Below are 27,334 nucleotides of genomic sequence, written 5' to 3'. Positions count from 1 at the left end.
AGGTTTCTCAAGTGTGTGTAATGAGAAAACATCACAGGAAGAGGGAGGGTGCTAAGGAGGAAAGGGAAGTCTAGGGTTGAAATGTCTCGGCAATGCAATCCGTATCCTCACTTTCGGACCAGGCAGAGAGCTGTCCAAGAGAACGGCCAGATGTTGGAGCGCCGGGAAACCGAGAAAGAAAGCAGGTGGCCGGAGCAGAGCCTGGTGCGGTGGGGTAAGGCGGCTCCCTTCATTCTCTGATCCTCAAATGTGCCCTGTCACGAGGGTACCTATTCCTGCCCCTGTTCCTGGTGCTGGCAGCTCAGACTGCAGGTCAGGGAGCACCTGGGGGTGGGAAATGGGAATCTCCGAATGAAGGCGCCCAACAGGGAGGTGGGGTCACTCCAATAGCATGTGGACACTGCATCGGAAGGTCTGAATTGGCCCCAGGGATTAGCCAACTTGCACTGGGAACAGGTTGAGCCCCTCGTGCAACTCTGTGTATGTGAGCATTAGAAGCCACTTTGGAATTACTCCAGAGGCTTGGATGCATGCCGTCGTCCACACGGGGAACCACTGGTCCCTGGATCCTGGGGAGGCACTTTGCTGGTAATCGCTTATCTTAAATCCCCCGGCTACCAAAGGCAGAGCTGCTGGGTGACAGGTGTCTTTGGGGACCACAGCATTTCATTCCATGTGTCGCCCGAGCACTGTGACCGATTATGTCCCCCCCCGCCTTCCAAACTGCAGGAAGCTCAACATCCAAGCTCATCCAAGGGATGCCCACATATGGGCAGCACCTGCACTGTGCCAGGTCTCTGATCTGACCTAGTCTGACAGATGGAGCTGGCATCTATGCAGACCTTAGGTTTATAGAAAAGGGAAGAATACCCAGTCTGGAGAAAACCGAAAGAAGAAGGGAAAGTGGGTAGTCAGTGGACAAAAAACAGCAAAGTAACGTCTAAGTTTTCAATCATATGAAACACAAACCCCAGGCAAATCGGCAGAACAGGAGGGAAGAATGGGGAGTGTCGGCTCCATGGGGATGGGCTTCTCCTTTGGGGGGATGGGAATGTCCCAGCTCAGGTAGAGGTGATGGTTGAACATTTCAGATGTGGTAAAGGCTGCTGAGTTGTACGCTTGCAAGGGGTGGACTTTATGCCGTGTGAATTTCGCCTCCATTTTTAAAAATCAAGGCAAAAATTAATTAAATGAAGCGTGAGATCTCCCCGGACTTCAGTTTCTCATCCACTTGCATGGGGATCCTAGGAACTGCCTCCTAGGACGAATGTGAGGGAGAAACTAGGAGCCGAGTGGAACGTGCCTATGTTTGGTACGCCCAGGCGATGGAGAAATCACGGCGCCAATGACTTCACGCTGCCCGCGAATTATCCTCCGCAGGGTTTGTCACCATCGTTGGCCAAGAGCCCCCACGTTGTGACTAACCATTTAATTAAAACAGCAACCCTTGCTAGATCATATTCCAACAGTGAGCATGTGAGAACATCATTGTTTGGTTTTTTGATTGTGTTCCTTTTTTTTTTTTTTAAGTCAGGTTTACAGAGGTTTATGCTTTTGCTCCATCATGATGAGAAGCAAGTGGAGCTCAGTTTAGAGGAAGCGGAATGGGGAACTGTCCAGCTAAGGGAGTATTTCCATGCAGATTCCCTCTGGTGGGGCGGGGGTGGAGGGTGGGGGGTGTGGGCATCCACAGGCACCTGCTTCATGTACAGCCCCAACGCAGGTACTATGCGAGGCGGCTTGAAAAAGGAGGAGAAAAGCAGATTCCAGAAGCTTACAGGGGGTGAATGGAATGAGGACCCTCCCTGCTTCGCTGCATCGCACCACCCCTCCTAATTAAGGGCAGCTCCGCTCAAAGCCAGGGTGCTCACACAGATTGCAGATGTGAAAAGCAGGGCTGAGGCAAGGCAGGGATAGCAAAGGGGAACGGTAGAGTCAGCCCAGACTGAGGAAGGGTCCGCCCCAAGAGGCTCTCGGGTGCAACATGGAGGCCCCCCCACCCAGTGCCAAGAACCCTGGACAAGACCCAGAGAAGGGCTGGGTGGAGCAGGGTCTAGCTTGCAGATGGAGGAAGCTGGGAACCTCCCCCATAGCACTGGAGTACAAGGTGTGTGGGAAGCAGGGACGTTGGGACAGGTCTGGTCCATGGTTTTTATTTCCTCTTTAGAACAAAGGTGGTGTCTTAGGAGGGAGAGGGCTTGGGGAGGTTGGGAGGCAGGAACATGAGGCTGACCTGGCTTGGGGAGCTGGCTGGACTCTGCATCACTGGGCTCCAGCCTCAGAAGCTGGGGCAGGGGCAGGGGGGAGAAGGGGCTGTAGCATCCAGACAAGCCAGTTGACCCTCAATAGACAGGCGACCCATCACTGCACAGGGTGGGTGGGAAAGGAGGCAGGTGGTGAGGAGATATACAGAATGAACCTCACAGCTCAGAGGTCTGTGGGGGCAGGATCAATGAGGTAAGGGGATCCTTTAGGTCCCACAGAGGGCAAAGGAGCCCCCTGGGTGGGGCTAGACATCGAAGAGAGGAGGAGCCCAAATGTGCTGAACTGGCTGCATGTGGGAGGGAGATGCTGTGTTCTGGTGAGAGCCAGGCTTCAGGGGAGTCTGGGCAAAGAAGAAGAGAGTCCGTGAAGACAGACACCAACTGAGAGGTGAGGACATGGAGGTCCATGGGGCGGGTGTTGGGGGTGTGATGGCTGGATCTCCAAAACGCAGACACTGGACAGGATGAAATAGGGAAGGAATTGGTGAGGGCGATGTCTGAGAGGGAGGAGGAAGGGAGGAGAAAGGGGGGAGGGGAGGAGGAAGGAAGGAGGGAATGAAGGGGAAGAGGAAGGAAGGAGGGAAGGAAAGGAAAAAGGAAGGCGGGAATGAAGGGGAAAAGGAAGGAAGCAGGGAAGGAAGGAAGGAAAAGGAAAGGAAAAAGGAAGGAAAGAGGGAAGGAAGAAGGGAAGGAAAGAAGGCAGGAAAGTAGAAAGGGGGGAAGGAGGGAGGGAAGAGAAATGGGAAGGAAAGAAGGAAAGAGGGAAGAAGTTTGTGGTCATTTGTTCCGTCGGCCCCCAGGAAGCTAATACACCAAGATAAAAGAGACATTGTTTAGACCGATCAACTCTAAACCCAAGGAAATTACAGAAAACATGATTGTGCATGGTAAAAGAGAAAGGAACCTCCAAGAAAAGACAAGCCTTTATAAGGATGAGGTCACGGGGAACACAAAGAGATGAAGAGCAGCAGAGACAGCAAGCGGCCAAGAGGAAGAGAAATACTTAGAGAAGTAAGACCCCATTATGAATCACAACAACAGCCAAAGAACAAACACCAGTAAAAATACCACCAGGGCAATGGTGGACAGACCCAAGATGCCACCCCAAACCCAAACAGAGCATCAGGTGTTCTCTGTTGAGTGCAGCTTTATGGGACCAGAGCCCTTTGCTTTTGTACTTACGTGTTTAAAAAGTTTTTAATAGACTTTTTTTTTTAAGAGCAGTTTTAGATTTACAGAAAAATTTAAGTGGAAAGTACAGGAGATTCCTATATATGCGCTTCCCCTTTGACCCAGTCTCCACCCTTATTAATATTTGGCATCAGTGGGGCACATCTGTTATCACTGATGTGCCAATATTGATACATTATTATTGATTAAAGCCCACAGTTTACATTAGAGTTACTCTTTGTGTTGGACATTCTATGGACTTGGACAGATGTATAGTGATATATATCCATCATTAGTGATATACAGAGTAGTTTCACTGCCCTAAAAATCCCCTGTGCCCTGCCTGCTCATCTGTCCCTCCCCCAAACCCTGGTGAGTCCTGGGTTTTTTTTGTTTGTTTGTTTTGTTTTCTGTCTCCATAGTTTTTCCTTTTCCAAAAATGTCATAGAGTCTGAATCATACAGGATGTAGCATTTTCAGACCGGCCTCTTTCACTTAGTAAATGTATTTAGACATCCTCTATGTCTCTCTGTGCACTTACCCTTTTCTATTTTCTTCTTCTTTTTTTTTAATATCCTTTCTGATTGCTGCAAAACTCAAGTTTTTTTTTTCAATAGAGAAAAAAAAACTCAAAAAACTGTTATTACCGTAATGGAAACCCGACCTATCATTCCTTTTTCTTCTCCCCCAAAAATCCATTCTAAAAACACTCAGAGCACGTGTCAACTATACTTACATTAAAATTTTTTAAATAAAAATGTAAATTATTCAAGCAAAACAAGAGAGTCAGAACAATGAGAAACTAATCAAAGTGGGTGTAATATTCCCCAAAAGCATCTTAAAATCACTGACACGTGTCAACCATGGCTTCAAGGCTCATCTGAACCATGAGTCAAGCTTGACAGAAGGCAGATGGGTAGGTCTGTAGGGTTGATTCCCGGGGCAGTAGTAGTATTTCTCCACGCTGTGTGGGCGATTGTTGTGCAACCTGCCTCTCTCAGGAAGTTCATCCTGGAGAAAAGAGAAGTCGGCGGTGGGTTCCTGTTTTGTACGTCTTATGGGCTCTGGAGTAGGTGGACAGCCCAGGCCATTCTCTGTAGGAGGAATTAGAATCCCAGTCTCTGACACCTGAAGGCTTAGCCTGGGGAAGGGCTTGGTGAGCCTGTGCTCCACCCCAACCCTGTTTAGAGAGGGAAGGATGTGTCCTAGAGGCCAGGTGTGTGGAGCTAGAGCCTGATGCACGGTCCAGCACCTTCGGAACAACCCTTCCTGACCGTCTCCACTGTTCTTTTGTGGACAATATGCCCACCAAGTGGCTGCCCATCCTAGACTCGTCCCTAAGACTTAGGGAGTGGATCTTGGTACCTGTGGTGGATAGAATAATATCCCCAGAGATGTCCACATCCTGATCCCCATGTGGTGGAGAGAACAATGGCCCCAGAGACATCCCCCCAGGTTCCAGACAGGAATAAAGCCGCAGCATGTGGGCAACTTGCCCCAGTGACACGGAGAATGACAAGGTTGGCTGGAGCCCCGTGCCCATGCTGCAGGATAGGCCCTTGGTTCTGCCTCACCCCGAGGCTGGTTGTAACCTGCAGACCCTTCGACAGCCAGCAGTGACCCCCGGCTGGCCAGGGTAGTAGGCTGACCATCAGGCTGGGGATGGTCCTGCACTTTTCCCCAGAGAATCTCCCCAAGGAAACCTCGCTGGGTCCCCCTGCCAAGCGTCCTCATGAGAGCTGATTTCCTCAAAGCGTGACTGTCTGTTCCTGCAGGTTTTCCTCATCCTTTGGGCAGCCCCATGGGACTCCTGGCCACAGCCGTCCTATTCTGCATGCTGCTGGACCCAGTGTTACTCCAGACTCTGGAGCAGCAGGGTAAGGGTGTGAACCTGTCTGACCCTTCTCTGCCTGTCTCATTCCTATGTCCTGTGTATCTGGGGACACATCCTGACGCCTGAGTCCAACTGCATGGGCAGAGATGTTATTGCCCAATTCGGTGAAAATGGAGACCAGGGAACAGAGATGTCAGGCAACGTGCTGGAAGTGACATGACTGGTGAGACACAGAGCCGGGACTCAGACCCACACCAGTCTTTCTAGAGGGGGCTCTGATTTTAAAGTATGGACACCAGTCTTTGCCACCCAAGAAAGGAGGTAGGGGACAGTGGAATGGCTATCTCCCTGTCCTCCACACAGAGGACCTATAGGAATCTTCATTCACTTGCACAAAATCCATGCAGTCCAGCCTGGCCCTTCTCCTGTGGCTTTTGCATATGGAACTGATAGACTATCTGCACTCAGGAGCCCCGAGGTCCAGGGATGGGCAGGAGCTAGCTCAGCACAGGGAGATGTGCTCTGGATGCATCTGTGCCATCAGATTTCTGTTGACCATTGAAGACTCTCTTGGTTGAGTATGAACTCAAGGGCATATGCAGCTCTTGCAGGACCCACAGGCTAAGACCAAGGCCCATAGGACTGTTGGGGACGGATGATCATTGTTGTCTTGTGCTGGGAAAGTAGGAGAAGTCTGCAGGAAGCCAAGGGGATGCCAGGGAGGGTGGAGGGCCAAGAAACTCAGGAGGTAAGTGACTTATTTTCAGGCCCTGGAGACCTGGAGAGAGGTGGTCCCTGTGCTGGGGGAGGTGTGGTTGGCCCCTTAAATAAAGGAGGATGTGGATGTGAGACACCAAGCACAGAGGCCGTGCGGGCTGAGAAACTCAATATACAAATGGACAAGGGGCAGAGGGTCCTTAAGAACAGAACTCTGGCCCACAACCTGCAGCAACCTGCCCAGGGGACCAGCCCACAGAGACAGCCTGGTGTCTCCACGTCAGATGAGCAAGAAGCCAGTTGTCCGTCCCCATGACAATCTGAAAAGCTAAACAATCCCATCTGGAACAACGGGCTCCAAATGGCCAGGACTTGATCAGTAACCAATGGCTTCCCTACGTGTTGACCCCACTTTCTATTTAGGACCAACCAGAGAAACCAGATATGGTCCCCTAATGAATCCCATATGATGCCCTACTTGTAATGAGCCACCTGCATCTTCCCCACACCCACAGACTCTGCTTAGGGCACAACCGAACGTTCTCCTTCATCCACTGTGAAACTTGCCCACTCCCCTGTCCGCCCTTGATCTCTGAGAAATACCAGTGATGGTGGCCAATGTCCTCACCACAGCAGGCTCTGAATAAACAGCCTCTGCTTGCTCTGACTTGGTAGGTCTTGCCTTACTTACATGGTAGGCATCTTCACATGGAGAAAAGGCACGGAGGTCCAGGTAGGAAGAAGAGATCAATAAGGGGGAGATTCTGTGCATGTGCCAATGCCCTGGGGCCACGTGAGGGGACAGGGGAAGGGGACAGCATGTCCCAGCCTTGACCTTTGCTTACAAGACATGGGATGGGTCAGCAGGCAGCAGGTAGAGGTGAAAAAGGGGTAATTTCTGAATCTGGTGGTCCTGTCTTTCAGATCTTCCAAATGTGGAAGGGGTCCCCAGTCTAAATATGAAGTTTGATTCTTGGAGAATGGAACTGAGTTGGGACTGCAAAGAAACCACTACCTACCTCAAATGCGTGATGATTCACAAGGAGAACGGGCCGATCCAAATAACAGTAAGATGGATTTGTTATGGACAATTGCTGTCCTTTACCAAGCTCTCATTACATTAGAAACAAGGCAGCAATAGGTGGAAACAGAGAGCATGTGTGTGACCCTGGGGGACACGTCTAGGAGCCATGCTTCTGGGTGCACCAGGGAAGTAAGTCCTGGCCTGTGTCCAAGAGGTGCCCGGTGGCCTGATTCCCTGGGGGACTGAGAAACTCCCTGGAAAATGTCTTTTCCCAAAAGGAAAGGGAGTTCAGGGCTCCCGGGGAGGAGCCCCAGCCCAAAGCTCCTATGAGGTTAGACCTGGTACAGATTGTAGGGTGGGATCCTTGGGGACGCTCAACCACCCAAGGAAGATGAACTGAGGCAGGCTGGTGGGATGGGGGATCCAGGGCAACACAGGTAGATTCCAGTCGGGCACCCAAATGCTCCCAGAATTTCCAGGCATCACTTTCAGGGACCGTAATCAAGGGGAAGACGAATGGCTTATTCTGTGACTTTCAGGCTTCTGTACCCCTTCAAGGGGTGTTGCATAGGGGAACTGCCCCCCTACCACCAGAAACAGCAGCTTCTGCTCAACTGATCCATCAAAAATCATCCACGTGGCCGACTTAATCCCCAGAAAGAAATAGTTGGTCCCCAGTGTTCCATGAAAACAAAGTTACCAGACTGAACAGATACAATGTAAATGTTAAGCCTGCGGGAGAAAGGGATATGAGATAGGACAAGAAAATGGAATAACATAAAAGAGCGTACGTCAAGCTCCATAATGCTTAATGTGATGAGAGATCTCACTGCTCAGGGTGGTGGTCCATCAGCATCACCTCAGAGCTTTGTTACAAATGCAGAATCCCCTGCCTAGAACGTGCTGAACCAGAATCATTTTGACAAGATCCCCGGTGACTGAGGGCACACTGAAATGAGACCTGTATTCCGACCTCCTCAACACTGTAAGACTACCCGAGTCGAGGTCCCACCTTCACGTGGGCATGCCGCCAACCACCCAGAGAATGTACATGGGTGGTGGTGGCGTCTCGGGGTTGGTGGAAGAGCAAACAACATGGAGAGGAGAATAAAAAAAAGAGTTTCCTAATGCACTGGCTGGTTGCATCTTTCTAGCCCCAGGAGAAAGAATGTCACTGCAAGTTTTCGGATTATTCTCTCCATGATGGAGTCACGCTCATGGTTAAAGTAAATAGCACCCAAAGACCGATTCCAGAAACACTGGTCTACACTAACTCAGGTAGGGAAAACCTCACAGTGATCCTTCTGAACATCACTAGCTTCAAGGTAGATCTCTTCCCTTTTTTTTTTTTTTTCAGCTTTATTGAGATATACCTGACACCTAGGTATTATATATATTTAAGATACATAGCTTAAAGCTTTGATATACATATACATTGAGAAATAATTACTGCAATTAAGCTATTATCCCTCCCTTCAGCCCCCGGAAAGCGCCATTTACTCTCTGTGTCGATGCATTTGCCATGTGTTGGCCATTGTGAATAATACTGTGATGAACATGGGGATGCGTAAATCTTTTTGGGATCCAGATTTCATTTTCTTTGGAAATATACCCAGAAGTGGGATTGCTGGGCCATATAGGAGTTCTGCTGTCAATATTTAAAGAAACTTCCATATTTTCCACAGTGGCCGCACCAACTTACACTCCCAACAGCAGTGCACAGGGTTTCCTTCTATTTGCATCTTCGCCAGTATTTATCTCTGCTTTATATATGTATAAATAATATATAATAGTCATTTAGCAGGTGTGAGGTAATAGCTCATTGTGGTTTTATTTGCATTTCTTTGATGATGAGTGATGTTGAGCATCTTTTTGTGTAGCTGTTGGCCATTTGTATGTCTTCTTTTGAAAAATGTCTGTTCAGGTCCTTTGTCCTATTCAGTTTGTTTAAGTTTTTGTTGTTGTTGTTTTTGTTGTTTTCTGTTTTTGGGGGCTTTGGGTTTTTTGTTGTTGAATTGTTTGAGGTCTTTATATATTTTGGATTTTGACCTTTTATCAGATATATATGGATTGCAGATATTTTCTCCCATTCCATAGGTTACCTTGTCACTCTGCTGATTGTTTCCTTCACTGAGCAGAAGCTTTATAGTTTGATGCAATCCCAGGTGTCAATTTTTGGTTTTGTTACCTGTGCTTCTCGTGTCATATCCAAAAAATCATTGCCAAGACCAATGCCAAGAATCTTTTTCCCTATGTTTTCTTCCAGTCGTCTTACAGTTTCAGGTTTTGTGTTTAAGTCTTTAATTGATTTTGACTTGATTTCCATATACGGTGTGAGATAAGGAGGCTATTTCATTCTCCTGCTAATGGGTGTCCAGTTTTCCCAACATTATTTAGTGAAGAGAGAATCCTTCGTCCACTGTTTGTTCTTGGCACCCTCGTTGAAGGTGAACCTTGTTGACCATAGGTCTGTGGATTTATTTCTGGGCTCTCTGGTGTCCCATTGATCTATGTGTCTACCTTTATGTCAGTACCATACTGTTTTGATTACTGTAGCTTTGTGATGTATTTTGAGATCAGGAAATGTGATGCTTCTAGCTTTGTACTTCTTGCTCAAGATTGCTTTGGCTATTTGAAGTCTTTTGTGGCTCCATATGAATTTTAGGATTCTTTTTCCATTTCTGTAAAGAACGCCATTGGGATTTTGATAGTGATTGTGTTGATCTATAGATCACTTTGGGTAGTATGGACATTTTATCGCTGTTAGTTATTTCAATTCACAAACATGGATCTCCTTCCATTGACCTGTGTGTTCTTAAATCTCCTTCATCAATGTTTTATAATATTCACCAATATAATTTTATAATATTCAATTTACCCACTTGGTTAAGTTTATTTCTAAGTATTTTATTCTTTTTGTTGCTATTATGAATGGGATTAATTCATTTTTTTAAATTTTATTTTTAAGTAATCTATACACCCAATGTAGGGCTTGAACTCACAACCCCAGGATCAAGAGCTGCATGCTCTACTGACTGAACCAGCCAGGAGCCCCAGGATTATTTTTTTGATTCCTTTCTTGAATAGGTCATTGTTAGTGTATACAAATGCCACTGATTTTTGTATGTTGATTTTATATCCTGCAACTTTATTACCTTTATTTATTAGCTATAACAATGTCTTCTGTTTGTTTGCTTAGTCTTTAGGTTTTTCTACACATTATGGTCATGTTATCATCAAACGGAGCTAATCTTACTTCTTTTTTAATTTGGATACTTTAATTTCTTTTTCTTGTCTAATTGTTCTGGCTAGGACTTCCCATACTATATTAAATAGAAGTGGTAAGAGTGTCTACCTTGGCCTTGTTTCTTACCTTACAAGGTAAGCTTTCAGTTTTTTGGGTTTTTTTTTTTTTCCCATTGAGTGTGGCATTAGCTATGGGCTTTCCATATTTGCCCTTTATTGTGTTGAGGTAAACTGCTTCTATACCTATTTTACTGAGAGTTTTTGTCATGAATGGATGTTGAATTTTGTCAAAGACATTTTCTATAGCTACTGAGATGATTATGTGATTTTTTTTCTTTCATTGTATTAAAATGCTACCACACATTGATTGATTTGCATATGTTGAACCATCTTTGCATGCCAGGGATAAATTCTACGCGGTTACAACGTGCATTCCTTTTAACGTGCTGTTGGATTTGCTTGCTTGTATTTTGTTAATGATTTTTACAACTATGTTTATTAGGATATTGGGATGTGATTTTTTTTTTCTCATCCCTTTGGCTTAAGTATCAGGGTGATCCTGCCCTCATAAAATGAATTTGGTAGTGCTCCCTCTTCTTCTATTTTTTTTGGAAGAGTTTAAGAAAGATTGGAGGGGCGCCTGGATGGCACAGTCAGTTGAACATCTGACTCTTGGTTTCTGCTCAGGTCTTGATCTCAGTGTCATGGGATGGAGCCCTGAGTCGGGCTCTGTGCTCAGAGGTGAATCTGCTTGGAATTCTCTTTCCCTCTCCCTCTGCCCCTCTCACTCGTGCTCTCTCTCTCTCAAATAAATCAATAAATCTTAAAAAAAAAGGATTGGAATTAATTATTCTTTGAATCTTTGGTAGACATTCCAACTATGAAGCCATGTGGTCCACTTCCACAAATTATTTTGTTTGTGTGTCTTCTCAGGTGGGGAGGGCACAGCTGCCCAAAATTTCTCCTGTTTTATCTACAATGCGAACTTCATGAACTGCAGTTGGGCAAAGGGTCAAGCTGCCCCTGATGACGTCCAATATTTTTTGTATATACGAGACTCGAGGTAGGTATTGATCTCATGTAGACAATCCTGAGAAGTATGGGGGGCGGGGGAAGCCCTGATTGTTCTCTGAACAGTTTGAATTTTATAGAAGAAAAAGGGGAAGAGAGTGTCCTCATTACATAGAAGACTCAGGAACCCACGTGGGCTGTCACCTGGAAGACCTCTCAGGATTAGCGAACTACAATTATTTCCTGGTGAACGGTACCAGCCAACGGACAGGAATCCAGTTCTTTGATTCGATTTTGTCGTGGAAGAAAATCGGTAAGAGCCACGTCCTGTGGTGTCAACAGATGCTTAACAGGTGAACCGAACAGAGTTTGTGGGAAGTTTGGAAGAATGGAAGTTTACTCTCTCTCCCAGTTCTGGAGGCTAGAGACCCTGAATCAAGGTGTTGCCAATGGTTGCTTCCTTGTGGAAAGAGACCAACCCATCCTTTTACTCTGAATTAAACGGGGTGACAAGAAGTGCCTACACTGCTAATGAATCCCCCCTCAACCGCCCCAAAGAAACGAGGGCTCTTCCAACGCCCCCATAGCCTCCAAGAGCTGATCTTGGCGCTGGGACAGCCCAGCCAGGCAGGGGTTTTGCCTGCAATCAGGCAGTGAAGCCCCACCAAGACAAAAGGGAAGATGTTCAGACCAGGAGTTGGAGGTTAATACTGACCTGTCCGCAGACCTCCCCCATGGAGTAGCACACACAGCCTTCTCTTGCCGTTTTGGGGGACGCCGTTGGCAAACAGATGCCAACTCTCCAGTTAACCTTCACAGGCCATCGCCCACCCCCGCTCCCCACCTCCGGGCTCACCTGTTGGGGGAGCTCCAGGTGTGTGTACACAGCCAGGTGGCAGGTGTTCTACCTGTGTCTCAGGGTCTGCATTTCCTGCTCCTCGCTGCAGACAAACCTCCCATGGCCCTGACTCGGCCACCCGCCTTCCAGCGGAATCCCCGCCTTTCTTTTTCCCTCCCCATGTTTTTAACATTTTCATTTAACCCGGGAAATCCCAATATTATTTCAAACTTCAATCCTGTGCAGTTGTGACTTACAATAAGAAATGCATGTTTGGTCTCTGTCTGTTTCCAGCACACAGCTGAGAAAACCCTAGGAATTTCCCGGGAGGAGAGCGGTAAATGTGCCTTTTGTTATGTTAAGGAGGTGACAGCTGAAAAGACCCTATGGATGGGCATTGGTTGCCAGGGGAACCAACTGGGTGATTAAAGGATTGGACTTTTCAGTCCCCTCCTATGACCTCAGGGACCGGAAAGGGGCTGGTGTTTGAGTTCAACCCCCAACAGGCAATGATTTAATCAATTGTGTTTCCATGATGAAGCCTCCCTAAAATCCCAAAAGGACAGGGTTTGGAGATCTTACAGGCTGGTGGACATGTGGAAGTTTGGGGAGAGAGGTGCACCTGGCGAGACCATGGAAGCTCCACGCCCTTCCCCCACACCGGGCCCCATACATCTCTTCATCTGGCTGTTCCTGAGTTACAGTCTTTTAAAATAAACCCATGATCTAGTGAGTAACACGTTTCCTTGGGCTCTGTGAGTAGCTCTACCAGATTAACGGAACCCGAGGAGGAGGTCCTGGGAACTTCCGATCTGTAGCTGGTGGGTCAGAACCATGGGTGTCAACCTGGATTTGTGACTGGCGTCTGACCCAGAGGGTGAAGGGCAGTCTTGTAAGGCTGAGCCCCCTACCCTGTGGGATCTGACGCCATATCCAGGTAGATAGATCAGAACTGCGTTGAATTGTAGGACACCCCGCCAGTTGTCTGAGAATAGCTTGAAGGTGGGAAGGGGGGACTCCACCTGTCAGAACTGGGTGCAGAATCCTACATACACATCACAACAAAGAAGGACCCCCGTCCTGTTGTGAGCTTGGAGATCCAGTGTGAACTTCCCAGTGACTGTGCAACATTCGGTGTGATAAGATACACTGGATGTGAACTTAACAGCCAAGTGGCCCTTGAAGGGTTTCAGGAATGAAATCAACCCACGGGGTCAAGATCAGAATGCATGCTACCTAAGTGGGATCAGACACAGAACGCCCATCCTGATCGTTGGTGGAACCCACAGTAGGCGGTCACATTGTTGAAGGACACTGGAGCTCCTTGGTCTTTTCTGACAAGCATCCGGTCCTCCCATTGGAAATCATGCCTTTGCTGTCCCCATGGTGGCCCCGTCCCTGCCCAGTCCCCGTATTTCCCTCCTTCCCTCACTTGGGGTTCCCTGCAGCCTGCCAGACCAACCTGTGTGCGCACATCCCAGTGGTCCTCTTCCCCAAGAGGCAACACTCAGACCCACTCGCACTCGGGCCTCTGGGTAACCCCTGGGAGCTGCCCGCAGAAGTGGGTCTGACCTCCGTGGCCCAGCAGAAGCCCGCTGGTTCAGGGGAGTGTCCTGGGATCTCGTTACAGAAATATATAGCCCACCCAACAATATCAGCGTGCACTGCAACAAGTCCTACTGTGTGATCCGATGGGAAAAGCCCAAGACCCGACATAAGCTGTCCAACATGGAGTTCAAGTACCAGCTGGACATCCAGAAACAGGTGAGTGGACTCTGCCCCAAGCAGGACATCGTGCCTCGAGGAGCAGGGGGCAGCAGCCCCTGTGACCTACCATGAGGGCCCAGGTCATGGGAGATAGGCAGGGCTCCGTGATGCATGGGAAGGAACACAGGGGCGGCTGTGGTGGACAGGATGTCCTGGGCGTGACGGTCACCACCATGGCAAACCCAAAAGAGGTGTCCATACACCCAGCTGGATCCTAAAAGCCTTTGGCGGTTGTTAGAGATCTCCAAGCAGATGCAGAAAAGAGAGGACCTTCTGCTACTTGTCCACTAGGACCCCACCTGGAGAAGGCAGATTGTCTGCGCCACATCCGCCTGGACCCACTGTAGACAAGGGGGACTCTCTGCTCCATGACCACACGGACTCAGTGCAGACAAGGGGGACTCTCTGCTCCAAGACCACCTGGACTCAGTGTAGACAAGGGGGAGCAGAGAGGGGGAGCCTCTGCTCCACATCCAAATGGACTCAGTGTAGACAAGGGGGAGTCTCTGCTCCACATCCACATGGACTCACTGTAGACAAGGGGGACTCTGCTCCACGACCACATGGACTCAGTGTAGACAAGGGGGACTCTCTGCTCCACGACCATATGGATTCAGTGCAGATAAGGAGGCCCCTCTGCTCCACGTCCACCCGGACCCTTATTTGGACCCGTCAGCAGCTGGGGTCCAAGGATGAAGCATGATCAGGGTTCATCCTCCCTCGGTGAATGAGTCCATCCCCACCGTCCGCGTGACTTGAGGAGAAGGATGTATAGGGGGAGCTCTGCCCTTCACGTGGCCCCGACTATTCGGGTTAACCCGTGAGCACACTCAAGTCACACACCTGTAAAAATCTTCAAAATGGAGAAAAGTAAACCTAGTTCTATTTATTTTTCTTCTAGAGCACTAAGGAACACAGTGAGGATCAACCGGTGAGTTAAAACTCTGACCCAACTATCACCCTGTAGTGTAACTTTAAATGTTACTCAAGTGGACACGTGGCCCCCCTGGTGGCCAAGATGGGGCGGGCAATGAGTGGGAGAGTGGCGGCTCCCCGGAGGACGGTCCCATCAGTGATGTAGAGGTGCTCCCAACAGGCCCGCTGTGGGAGGGGGGCTCATCTGGGCATGCTTGCCCTGTCCCATTTGTTGAAATTAGTGACCACCCATGTTGGTCAAGAGTTTTAAGGAGATTACGTGTTGGCCAAGAAAATACTCCTTTGGGTTTTAAGGAGATTATTTCTTCCTTTAAAATACCTCTTAAAGATCATCAAAGTCCTTTATGGTGGCGTGTCCCAAGTCCCCGTGCCACGGTGACCTCAGTCTCCTCCTCCGTCCAATGGGGGGCTTTTACTTGGTTAACGTCCTTGTTGGGACATTACCCACCGGTGGCTCTGCTCCTGTCCCGTGTACCTGCTGCGTGATTTCTGCGTCTATGTTGACGAGCACCCCAGGAGGGGTTCTGTCGTGAACACAGCACATGCTCACGGTGCTGATTCCCTGAAGCTTTTGGTGCGCAGACAACGCATTAGTCTTATACACCGTGTATTTGTAGACAGCACCGACGTTTCGCACCGTGAGGGCACGGTTCTGCTTCGCTAGCAAAATGGCCCCTTTCCACGGTGCATTTTCCACATGCTTCTGGAACCGTCATCCGTCCCACTGGTGCCGCCGAAAAGACATACCCAGCCCCTCCTTTCTGAACACAGGACACCCCGCTCTCAAACTTTCTCTTTTGTCCAAAGATTGAGGTGCCTGGTAATTTGGAAAATACCTACAGCTTCCCAAGTCCGGAGCCCAGACCCAAGCATACTGTGAAAATAAGGACCTCGGACGCGCGGATCCAGAAGTGGGGTGACTGGAGCCAGCCCATTGAGTTTGGTATGTGTCCTGGGAGCGTCCCTAAGTTCATCTCTGAGCCCTTCCCATCCCAGTCCTGGTCCCTGTCCCTGTCCCCATCCCTGTCCCTGTCCCAGTCCCTGTCACCGTCCCCAGAGACTCCTAGAGGGAGGAGTTCCCCATCCACGGGTCTCCATGGGGCTCAGTTCCTTCAAAGAAAGGGACAATCCGCCCAGCCTCCGAAGGGGCTGCCTCAGCTGGAAATGATCAATCGCTCCTGGTCCCCATCAACCCCGTTCCTGTCATGATCCCAGCCAGGGGAACACTGACATCAAAGTCGAGTGTGTTTTGGCCTAATCAAGAGGGAGCTATTCATTCCAGGGAACTCAATTACCAACACCTTCCACCACCTTCCTCCCTGGAACCTTTATGGGTTGGCACGAATTTAATGGTTTGGACCAAAAGCCAATCGGGTACTCAAGAAATCTACATTTCCACACTATCCCTCCCTCCCAAATATTTTCAAAGTGTTTCAGCAAGCATTTTATGCATATAATTTTATGGATGTTTTTTTCCTGATCCAAAAACGGAGACTTTAATAAGGGCTGGTATAAAATGCATGTGAAATGTTTATCCAGAGGTAAAACATAAGTTCAAAGAGATGGGACAGTGGGTTCTTAGCTATGACTCCAAAACGAGGAACAACAAAATTAAAAAAAATAGGTCAACTGGCGTTCATCAAAATTAAAAACTTCTGTATCATCTGGAATGACCACTTTTTAAGCAAATGTATTATTATTAGTATTAGTATTACTATTATTTTGTAAGAGGGCACATTTCATATGTTAATATGGAAAACTCTCAAAACGCCAGACCCTTAATCTGGTTATGGTCCTCCTGATGGGACTGGGGTTTTTTGTTTTGTTTTGTTTTTGGTTTTAAAGATTTCTTTTATTTATTTGAGAGACACAGCGAGAGAGGGAACACAAGCAGGGGGAGTGGGAGAGGGAGAAGCAGGCTTCCCGCTGAGCAGGGAGCCCGATGCGGGGCTCGATCCCAGGACCCTGGGATCATGACCTGAGCTGAAGGCAGACACTCAACTGACTGAGCCACCCAGGTGCTCCCTTGATAAAAAAAATTTTTTTTTTAAAGATTTTACCCATTTTTTGACAGAGAGAGACACAGCAAGAGAGGGAACACAAGCAGGGGGAGTGGAAGAGGGAGAAGCAGCCTTCCCGTGGAGCAGGGAGCCCGATGCGGGACTAGATCCCAGGACCCTGGGATCATGACCTGAGCCGAAGGCAGACACCCAACCGACCGGGCCACCAGTCGTCCCAAGGGACTGGGTTTCTTACTTGGATTTTTAAAATTGGACTTTTTAAATAGTAACAGATAAAATGTGCCTTGTTACAAGAATAACGAGTTGTAAAAAGTGCACATTCCAGATGATAAGCAACACGGAAGATCTAATACTAGCTGTGAGGTAACTTGGTTCAAACCGTATGCCTGGAAAAGTGTATCTGAGGAGGGAGGGGGTCCGTTTTTGTTCATTTATTTATTTTTAAATTTTTTTATTAATTGATTTTTTTTTTTTTTTACCCATTTTTTTAAATCGGGTCGTCTCGTTGCCAGAGCGCGTTATGGTCTGGACGTTCGTGAGGTTGTTTTGGCTCCCGGAGGTTTGCGGGAAGGTTTCGGGATGGGCGCTTTGCTGTGCATTTCCCTCCTGCTCCGAGCCTTTCTCGTTAGCCGTGAGCCAGTGAGGGAACGAGCAGGCCGTGCACTGACCGTTCATCCGAAGGGGTGTGTCCCCCTCTCTCCCCAGGTTCCGAGGAAACCGAGCCCAGCCTCGTGCCCATCTATGCACTTGTGGTCCTGGGGACCCTCATCACTACCCTGATCCTCGGCTGCCTTTTGAAAAGGTAACCTCCGCTGATGGTTGGCATCCTCCTTGCAGATGGGCAACACAGAGAGGGCGCTCGTTCAGATGGAGCGCAGGGAGCCCACTGGTGTGACAACCCTCCAGGGAGGTCTAGCGGGCAGCCGACGGGGGCTTAGTCCTGACCCCTGAAGGGCAGCCCTGGATGCACATTCTCAGATGCTTCCAGGCCCCGGGGCCATGCTGAGCCTACCTGTCTGGGCCTCCCATTTCAGCTGGACGCTGGACCTCCTCTGAGGGTTTGCATTCAGTCCCACTGAGCTTCATCTTTCTGGAATGCCTCCCCGCCCAATCCCTCGTCTGGCCCTTCACTTCCCCCTATAAGTCTTACCGAGTCCTGGAATCCTCGGGGCCGCCAAAGCCCACTCCCTTCCCCGAGGCCTCCTGGGAGCCTTCACATCCACATCTCCCTGCTTACCGTCAGCCTCTCCGTGAGCTCATCTGTGGGCAGCTACCACGTCTTGTCAGATGTGTGATCTCAGCACCAAGCAGGGTCTCGGGGGCACCTCACAAATGCCTCGGGGGCACCTCACAAATGAACATGCATACGGGGAAGAATTAATTCTTTAGTTGCAGGCAGATTGCACGGCATGCTTTGCAAAGCATGGAGAGTTTTGCAACTGGTGATCCTCCTGCACACTGTGGGGACCCAGGGGGTGTTCTCCTGTGCGTACCCCTCGATGCCCCCCCAGTCCTGGTTGGGCGTCCTGTGTGCATTTCCCTGAGGATGGACCCGCGTGACTAACTGCACAGGGATGGAGCCTAAGGACAAGGACTCTGCCCTGCCTGCTGGATGCCCCAGTCACAGCATGGCACCACCCCGTGCTCTGGGGACCCTGGACCTGGGGGCAAAGGGGAACAGGGGCAGCCCCACAACCTGCTGCCAGAATGGGGACGGAGCGCGTGCCTTACCCAAGGACAGTTATCTTCATGAAAAGCTGTTTGAGTTTCCTGTGGTCACAGGGGGAAAAATGACCACAAACCAGATGGTTTGAAACAACAGAAATTCATCATCTCCCAGCTTTGGTGACCAGCAGTCTGAGATCCAGACGGGGCAGGACCACTGAGATCCAGGTGGGGCAGGGCTGCTGAGATCCAGACAGGGCAGGACCGTGGTCCTTCCTGAGGCTCCAGGGGAGGGTCCTTCCTGAGGCTCCAGGGGAGGGTCCTTCCTGCCTCTTCCAGCTTCTGGGGCTCCAGGCATCCCTGGGCTGGTGGCCACGTCCCTCCCATCTCTGCCTCCATCCTCACGTGGCTTCTCCTCTGTGTGTGTGTCTCCTCTTCTGTGTCTTATAGGGACACCTGTCCTTGGATTTAGGGCCACCGTCATCCCGGATGAGCTCATGTTAACTTGATTGCAACTGCAAAGATCTGATTTCCCGACAAGGTCCTATTTCCAGATTGTGGGGCTCAGGACTTGAATATATATTTTGGGGGGACACTACTGAGCTCAGCAGAAGCACCTCCAGGTCACAGAATGTGAGGTGCTTTCCCTTCAGTAAGAGAGAAAGCAAACGCCCCTTTGAAAATGCAGCAAGACTCCGATGTTTGGCAAAAAGGAAGTCTGCTGTTTAAATAAAAACGCTAGAAATAGGGGGCAAACCCTTAAGCCAGCATATAGACAGAAGCCTGCGAGACCGGAAACTGTGCTCTTCACGGTTGGATGGATGTAAGACAGACACATGCCTTGTGGTCCGAGGGACCCTGGGCTCCCCCAGGCTGCCTGTGACTGGCCACATCCCCCCGTCCTATCCCCGTACCCGAGTGAGCGAGTGAAGGTTCTAGAAAGATCCTATCACTATGCGATCCTATAGCGTCTCCTGTTGGCTCATCTGTCTCAGATTTGAATTGCCCTGCTGTGGGCCTTCCGTGAAATTGTTCTACAGCCCGCGGCCCCGGAGGCTTCTCGCACCGCAGGCAGGAGGACGTGTCACTCCTCCCTGTGAGAAGGACACGTGTCCTCAGACTCTTTCCTTCACATGCTTCCTGTCTCCCTAGGTTCCTCGCGTCAGAGAGCCTCTTCCCACCGATTCCGCACATCAAAGACAAATGGAACGATACCCATCAGCCTGACCACCAGGTGGGTAAGGGTGGGGGGCAGAGCGGAGAACCAGGACGGGGAGGGGGCAGTGCCCCCGGGGACTCCCCTGCATGTCCGCCGAGGGGGACTGTGCTGTCCTTCATGGACGATGTGGCTGGGATCCCGTGTCCTGCTCGCCGGCCGACCCTGGGCGTCAGGGGTTAGGCTCTTCTCTGTGAGGTGCGTCTGGGGAAATTGGGGGCGCCCTGCAGACAGAGGCAGAGGCGAGGAGAAGGGGTCTGGCCTGATCTCATGGAGAGAGAACCCAAGGGCGTCCAGAAGGACCAGGGAGGACGAGGGCTCTGCTCCCCAGACCCCATGCGTGCACTCGTCACCTCTGACCGGCCCTGGGGCGGCGGACACATTTCCTCCCACTGGCGGCTGCAATTCTGTCCCAGGGCCGCCCCACAGGGGGAGTCCTTACCGTCTGCATCATGTCCGCCCGTCTCCATGACCCCCACCCACGAGCCAGATGGACGTCTCGTTTCCTTGTTATCAATGATCAATATCAGCAATATGATCATGCACCCTGAGCCCCTCCCCAGTCCAGGGTCCCACCTAGCTCACCAGGCCTGGAGAAGCCCTCTTCCCCTCCCTTGGTCCCCGGGCTCCATCACGCCCCAGGACATTTGCACCTGCTGGCACCTATCCCAGGCATCTCCACGGGCAGTCCCGCTACAAGATCTCACTCCCGCTGGGTCCCTGATTCCCATCTACATCCATGGCCCAGTAGGGTCCTGCTCTCTGGGCTCCTGAAACCCCAACATCCCCATCCTCCCTCCCCTCCTCAGGTCACCTGGGAGAACTTCACCTTGGACACGGAAAAAGGTGACAACGAAGAGATCCTCACTGTGGAAGAAGTCACAGTGGTCCTGGCAAGCAAGTGAACTGCATGGACTCTTCCAGCCCCGGAACATTCTGGAAGCTTTTTTTTTTTTTTTAATTATTATTGTTGTTGTTTTGAGCCATTATTTATATAGTGTTCTATTTTTTTACTTTAAAAGAATGTGATATTTTGCAAAGATGCTTGTAGGCGGGGGGATTGTTGAATGCCCTTGGATCCTGAACCCGTGATGCACCTGCTTCTCCCCCAGGGAAACAAAGAATTCTCCCTTGCATGATGGCGGCTCAGGCGCTCGCCTGCCAGGAGCCAGTGGGGCTGGGACGTGGGTCTCTGGCGTGTCTGCTGTTGCCGTGGGAACATTGCCTTCCCCCTGTTTCTCCACCAGCTGCAGCTCAGCCCCATATGGGGGCCGTCTGGGGGTCTTGAATAGTTGTCTCTGTTGCAAAGTCCCATTTGCCACCTAATGTGACATGTTCTCAGGCTCCAGGAATCGGGGTGTGGACATCTTTGGGGACATTGTTCCATCCACCACGTGGGGATCAGGACGTGGACACCTTTGGGGAGATTATTCTGTGCACCACTCAGGAATCGGGTTGCGTCTACCACACGGGGATCAGGATGTAGACGTCTCTGGGGACATTATTCTGTGCACCACATGCAGACGTGTTTGAGGATGTTGCTCCATCCACCACACGTGGATCGGGATGTGGACATCTTCGTCTGCAGGCATGGGCAGGGATCAGAGGGGTCTTCTCGCAAGGATCCTGAAACCAGCTCTGCACCTTGACCTTTGAGACACGGCCACCCCCGTGAAGGTAAGTGACGGGGAAGTGTTTAATGTGGGTCTTGTTGAGACAAGAAGCAAGTCCCACGCGGGGAGTGAACCGTGAGGGACCGCATGGTGTGCATGCAGCAGGTACCTACGGAAAGTTTTAGAAGCCAGTGAGAGTGTGCTATGGAAATCACGGCTCACCTAGGCATTGGATTTGTTGATGAGGATGAAGCTCACGGGGAGAGCAAAATGTATCGGGAAATATAGGAAGATACATATAGATACAGACACAGGTCTATGGATATGGAAACATATATACAGAAGAGAGAGTAAACCGTGTATGTGGACATATACACAGAGAGAGAGACAGAGACAGGCAGATACGTATTTGGAGAAATAAGTATGGACATATATACAAGAAGATACATATGAAGATGGTAGAGAGACCCATCTCAAGGAAGTGGCTCTTGCGATGGTGGGGCTGGTCCGTGTGAAACCTGCAGGGCAGGTGGGCAGGCTGGAGACGCAGGTGGGAGGTGATATTGCACACCTGAGGCAAAATTGCTTCTCTGGGAAACCTCGGTGTTTGCCCTTGAGACCGTCACCTGATTGGACAAGGCCCACCCCCCTGTGAAGTAACATCTCTTCACGTTAGCAGCTTGTGGATTTTTTCTTTCTTCTTTCTTTCTCTCTTTCTTTTTTTTTTTTCCTTCTGGATTTTTTTTTTTTTTTGTCCCACCTACAAAACACCTCTAGCTGAGTGTTTGATTGAGTAGCAGGGGGCTTGTCGCCTATCTGTGTGAACACACGAACGGATCCTCATGGAACCGTTTCAATTGGGAATGCATTGCAATGTGCTCTGCAGTGGGTCCCCTGTGCATGTCCCAGGTGACACGTGCCAGGGCGACGGGGCCCTGTTCCCTACGGTAGTGCCCCCCACCACCACCCGTGCCTTCCCAAGGGGCTCCTGTGTGATCGGGTGGGTCTGCCCAGGGTGAGGGGGCCCTACCCCAGGAGCTTTGCTCTGCAATTTGCTCCTGATAAAGTTTCAAGGAACAAAATTATATGCTCAGGGCCTGCAGTGATCCCCCAGCTGCTGAACCCCACTTCAGAGGTCTCAGGGGCCTCCCCTCAGTCAACTCACCAGGAAATGAAAAGGAAAACAGAACCAAAAGAAGCACTGATTTACAGCATTTTCTGCTTCCTGTGTTGCAGATCGTCCGATGGCCTGACAGGAGCTGTGACCTCTCCTGGGTGTTCAGCGTGGGCTCCCCGAGTGTGTACTAGGTGGTTCCAGCTTGCCCCTGCCTCGCAGGTTCCGACCAGCCCTTCCCATGAGTCCTGTCCACCTGTCCATCCATAAGATCATGCACATGATGCAGGAAACCTGTTTCCCTTCCTCCATGTCTATGAAACACCATCACGCCTTCACACGTGGGGGCGTCCCTTCAGGCCAAGAATTGTCCGTGGAAAGTACATGCTGCCCAGAGTCCTGAGGGACCAACCTGGCCTCCAGGATGACAGATGCCAGCCCAACGGAGGCCGACAGCAGAGGACAGGACCTCCATGTGGCAGGACTACGGCTGGCCGCCCAAGGAGCCCATGCAGGAGTGTGAGGGGTAGAAGCATGGATGGCAGCATTAAGGCACTTTGAAATTTTGCCCTGGAGCGGCCCAGATGGGACCAGAAGATTCTATGCACAGAAAACAAAAAACCGGGTTTCTGTGAACAGAACTATCCACCGGCAAACAATGGATTCGGGAAAATCTAAATCACAGTGTGAAGTAGACACATTTTATATTTAGCCTTTCCACTTTCTAGTTCCTGCTTTCCTTCCCCGTTCTGCCTCCCATGACGCCCTCCCCTCTAACCCTTAACGTCTGTGAAAGAGTGACTTCCTGCATTTATGAGCGGTTGTGATATCAGTCATTATCACCTTAGTATGAATTGGCAGCCACCTTCCCAGGCTGGTTGCATTTCATCGTCAGGTGTAAGGGCTGATGGTTTTGTGAGGTTTAAAAGAGTCTAAACTCAGCGGGGGGAGGGGGGGGGCTGGAGAGACTGCTTTTGTTCAGGAGACATTTTCAGTGTCCCTGGAATAACCCCGTAAGAAAGATCCCCTGGTGAAGTCCTCGACTGGAAGATGGGTGCAGTGTCAGGGCAGGATGAAGCTCCAGGAGAAGCAGTTCCAGGTGCAGAGGGACCCTAAGACCCCACTCCACACAGGATCCTGGAAATGGCTCTCTGTCTGGATGCTGGGGGGGGTCTCACCCCAGCTCTGGGTCCCACCCAGAGGATGCCCAAGAGGACTAGGACTCCAGGAGGAAGACCTTCAGGGGGTCAGCAGGCTGTGAGGACCAGTCGCAACCTGGGGGTTAGATGGGCTCCTCCTTGGAGCCCTTTCTCCTTAGAGGTGGGGGCCACACCCGCTTCTGGGGAGAAAGCCTCCCTGAAGCGTGTTCTCCGGAGATAAACAGTCTGGGGTCACACTCGGTTTCCATGTGCTCACATTGTCAAGAACATCAGGGGAAGGCACGCAGCGGGGTGAGTAGCTGACAGATCAGGGGAACAGAGCTGGGGTGTACCCCATGTTCTTGCAGATGCATGAGAAAATGCCCCATGTATGAGAGCAAGCTCTCTGCCCATGGTGGGAGGAGTTCTCCAGGAAACATGAGAACTGAGCATGCCCTGGGGGATCACAGGAGGCCAGGCAGGCAAGTGGGGGTGCTTTCCCTTGCACAGACAGGGGGAGAGGGGCCAGGAAAGCAGGGCAAGTGTTGGCCATGTGTAGGGGAGACGGGGACCCTGTGGAAGATAATCTGAGTCTAGATATGTAGGCAGGGCAGCTGGGGTTTAGGCAGGGGTGTTTGGACAAGTTTCCAGGGTGCTCATAACAAAGCAGCACAAACCAGGGGGTGGGAGGGCTCAAAACATCCGACATATGTCCTCCCCAGCTCTGGAGACCAGAAGGCTGAGATCCAGGCAGGGCAGCTGAGATCCAGGCGGGGCAGGACCCCTGAGATCCAGGCGGGGCAGGGCCAAGCTCCCTCCCAAGGCTCCAGGGGAGGGTCCTTCCCGCCTCCTCCAGCTTCTGGGACTCCAGGCATCCCTGGGTTTGTGGCCACATCCCTCCCGTCTCTGCCTCTGTCCTCACGTGGCTTCTCCTCTGTGTGTGTGTCTCCTCTTCTGTGTCTTATAGGGACACCTGTCCTTCGATTTAGGGTCACCCTGATCCAGGATGAGCTCATGTCAGATCCTTCACTTGATCACATCCCAAAGACCCTATTCCCAAATAAGGTCCCCTTCCCAGGTATAAGGAGCTAGAACATGGGCATATATTTTGTGGGGGAGAAAATCCCACCCACTACAGCCTTGTAATGAGGACTCCCTTCCCCACTGGGTGAGCCCCCAATGTCCCAATCTGTCCCCAACTGCACCTGGACCCCTTGTCCCCATGCACGTCCTCCAGATGAAGGGTGCCACTGCATTCAGAGTTTTCGTAGATGGCGAGATGGGGAGACGGGGGACCAGGAAAGCAATGTGGGGAGCGAGTCTGGGGGCCTCTCCTGTCCCTTCCGATTCACAGGCTGGGGACTTCAGAAATAAAACATTTGAAACCTGGGACCCGTTGCTTTTAACGCCAATGGGTGAGGACGGGGAAACATTTCTGTGTGATGTTGTCACCGAGGGTGTGTGACATCATGGGGTCTGTCCCCAGTGCATTGTAGCCAAGAATGCACCGCTCAGCTTGTAACAGTGTAGCGACATCACTTGTGACAAATGTAACAAATGTAACAAATGTAACAAATGTACTGCCCAGAACAAGATGTTCATAATCAGGGAAGTGCAAGAGGTGGTTGGGGAAGTCATGGGAACCCTGCATTTTCTGCTCAGTGTTTCTGGGAACCTGAAACTGCTTTAAAAAGAAAAAAAAAAGAAGTCTAATAATAATAATATTGACAATAAAAGTCCCAGAAGGGAGAAGCAGGTGAAAAGCAGAAAATAAAGTGTCTCACGGTCATCCGAAGCAAAAAAATTGTCTTGGAAGATTCTGTCTTTTAGGTTTGGATGCACGGACGGGACACAGGACAGAAAAGTGAGCTCGGAAAGTGTCATTTTGGGGTGGATCTCAGTGCAAATCGAGTCACTTCCAACGTGCACGGACACGTTCCCAGCTCTTGTGTCTCTGTCTCTCTGTGGAGACCCCGGCAGGCAGCAGAAGATTCTAGAATCCCACCCACCACTTGCTGCCGGCAGAAGGCCCCATGTTGTGGGGCAGAGCCAGCTGACCAGTCCGATCTGAGGGTCTCGGGGACCCCCTCCGTCACGTGGAGCCCGGCCCAAAGTTAGTAACACCTCCTGCATGTAGGGGCCACACAGGGGACCCCGGTCCGTCCGAGGCGGCTGGGCAGGCGCAGGGGGGGAAACAGGATGTGGAGGCTCTGACTCACCATCCCCGTGTCTCAACCGCCCTGCTGTCTGAGTTCTCGTTGTGGGGCGGGACACGGGGTCCTGCGGGGAGGCCTGTGTTTGCCCGGATGGCCTGGGCTGTCCCCACCCTGAGCTTCGGGACCCGGGGTTAGCACGAACGAAGCATGCTAACACAGCACGTGGGCCCCCCGCCCCAAAGCTCTGTCTCCCCGCACGGCTCCCAAGCAGTCCCCGTGAACCCCACAAGGGCTGTCACCTTGCTCGCACGTCCTGGGGGACGTCCCCAGAGCCGTCACCGAAGTGCCAGGTACAGACGCGGCTGCAGACCTTCGCATCCCTCGGAATTCAACGTGTCCCGCGGTTCACGACTCCGGGGACGTCCACTGGGCTGGGCATTGCGGGCATTCGGTCAGGTGAGCGTGAGCAAGTGTGTCGACTCTGCAAACAATGCTGGACGTTTCCCCTACGATGATAACCTTTCGAAGGCTCACGTACGGACCTGGGGGGCAAAGTTAAATTTGAAAAAGACCCCAACACCTCTTGCCACATACCCCGCGTCTTCATACATCGTGTCTAAAACCGGTAACAACGTGGTTCCCACCCAACCAACGTTGCTTCTCCACCTCTAACAAGGGTTCCGATTTGGGGGCACCTGCCGGGCTTGGTGGGTAGAGCACCTGAACGCTTGATCTCGGGGTCGTGGGTTCGAGCCCCACGCCGGGTGTCGAGATCACTCAGAAACAAAAAAATAAAGGTACCCATTCCATGTAAGCGATGTGACATGATTTTTGGTGACCACCGAGAAGCTTAGTTTTTTAAAGAGCGCCTTAACGAGGTATCGCAGAGATAGAATGTTCTCCACGTGGTTGAAACGTAAGGCATGACACCGCGTGATTTATGCAGACACCTGCGAGATCGTGTCCACGGTGCGGATGGTCAATACCTACGTCATCCCATCAATGCCACGCAGGACTTGGGACACACAGGTGACCCGTAAACAACGGGATTGCGGCATCCACCCCGTGCGCGGTGGAAAACCCACATATCACTTTTGACTCCCCCAAACACTTAATTAGGAGGAGCCTGCTCTTGGCTGTAAGGCTGACCAATAATAACGCGCAGAGTCCATTAACACAGTTTCGTGTGTTCTGTGTATCATAGGCTGTGTTCTTAACAATAAAACAAGCCGGAGAAAATCAAATGGGAGGAAGACCGTCATAAGGAAGAGAAAATACATTCACAGTCCCGTCGTGTATTCATCAGAAAAAAAAGAAAGAAAAAATCTGCACGTAAGTGGACCCAGGCATTTCAAACCCGCGTGGTGCGAGGGGTCGCCCGATTTCTGAACAATTAATAACTCTTACAACGGTTAGGGGAGGTTTGAATAATTAAATAATTGTAAAGTGTTCTGGTTTGTCCATTCTATGCCGGGGAGCATCGAGGTCACCCCCGCCAAGCACGCACCGTGCCCAGGGTCCGTATTCTGTGCCCTCTGGTCGTGTCTGAGGCATCAGATGGTTTTGCCAAAGGGGGTCCGTTCTCCTGGCCTCCATGACGACC

The 27,334-nt window shown here is 50.7% G+C and overlaps 1 protein-coding gene across 2 annotated transcripts; it reads left to right on the top strand.

Moving 5' to 3' along the window:
- CSF2RA (colony stimulating factor 2 receptor subunit alpha) lies at positions 1-24,967 on the top strand. 2 transcript variants are annotated; one of them, XM_081809234.1, is made up of 13 exons: positions 1-214; positions 5,210-5,311; positions 6,910-7,052; positions 8,164-8,287; positions 11,189-11,318; positions 11,407-11,579; positions 13,735-13,868; positions 14,773-14,802; positions 15,615-15,750; positions 17,534-17,630; positions 19,646-19,727; positions 20,519-21,386; positions 22,559-24,967. In XM_081809234.1, exons 1-12 carry the CDS (start codon positions 82-84, stop codon positions 20,612-20,614), a joined length of 1,380 nt encoding a protein of 459 aa, XP_081665360.1. In that variant the 5' UTR covers positions 1-81; the 3' UTR covers positions 20,615-21,386; positions 22,559-24,967. The 2 variants fall into 2 exon arrangements, with proteins under 2 accessions (XP_081665360.1, XP_081665361.1); XM_081809235.1 differs by having other exon boundaries at positions 11-214; positions 5,210-5,491.
- Positions 24,968-27,334: the final 2,367 nt, after the last annotated feature.

The sequence above is a fragment of the Leptonychotes weddellii genome, chromosome X (assembly GCF_054177405.1).
Source record: "Leptonychotes weddellii isolate Sample4059 chromosome X, ASM5417740v2, whole genome shotgun sequence".
NCBI classification, from domain to species: domain Eukaryota; kingdom Metazoa; phylum Chordata; class Mammalia; order Carnivora; family Phocidae; genus Leptonychotes; species Leptonychotes weddellii.
Note: the sequence above shows the minus strand (reverse complement) of the source record. Positions and strands in the feature narration are given on the sequence as shown.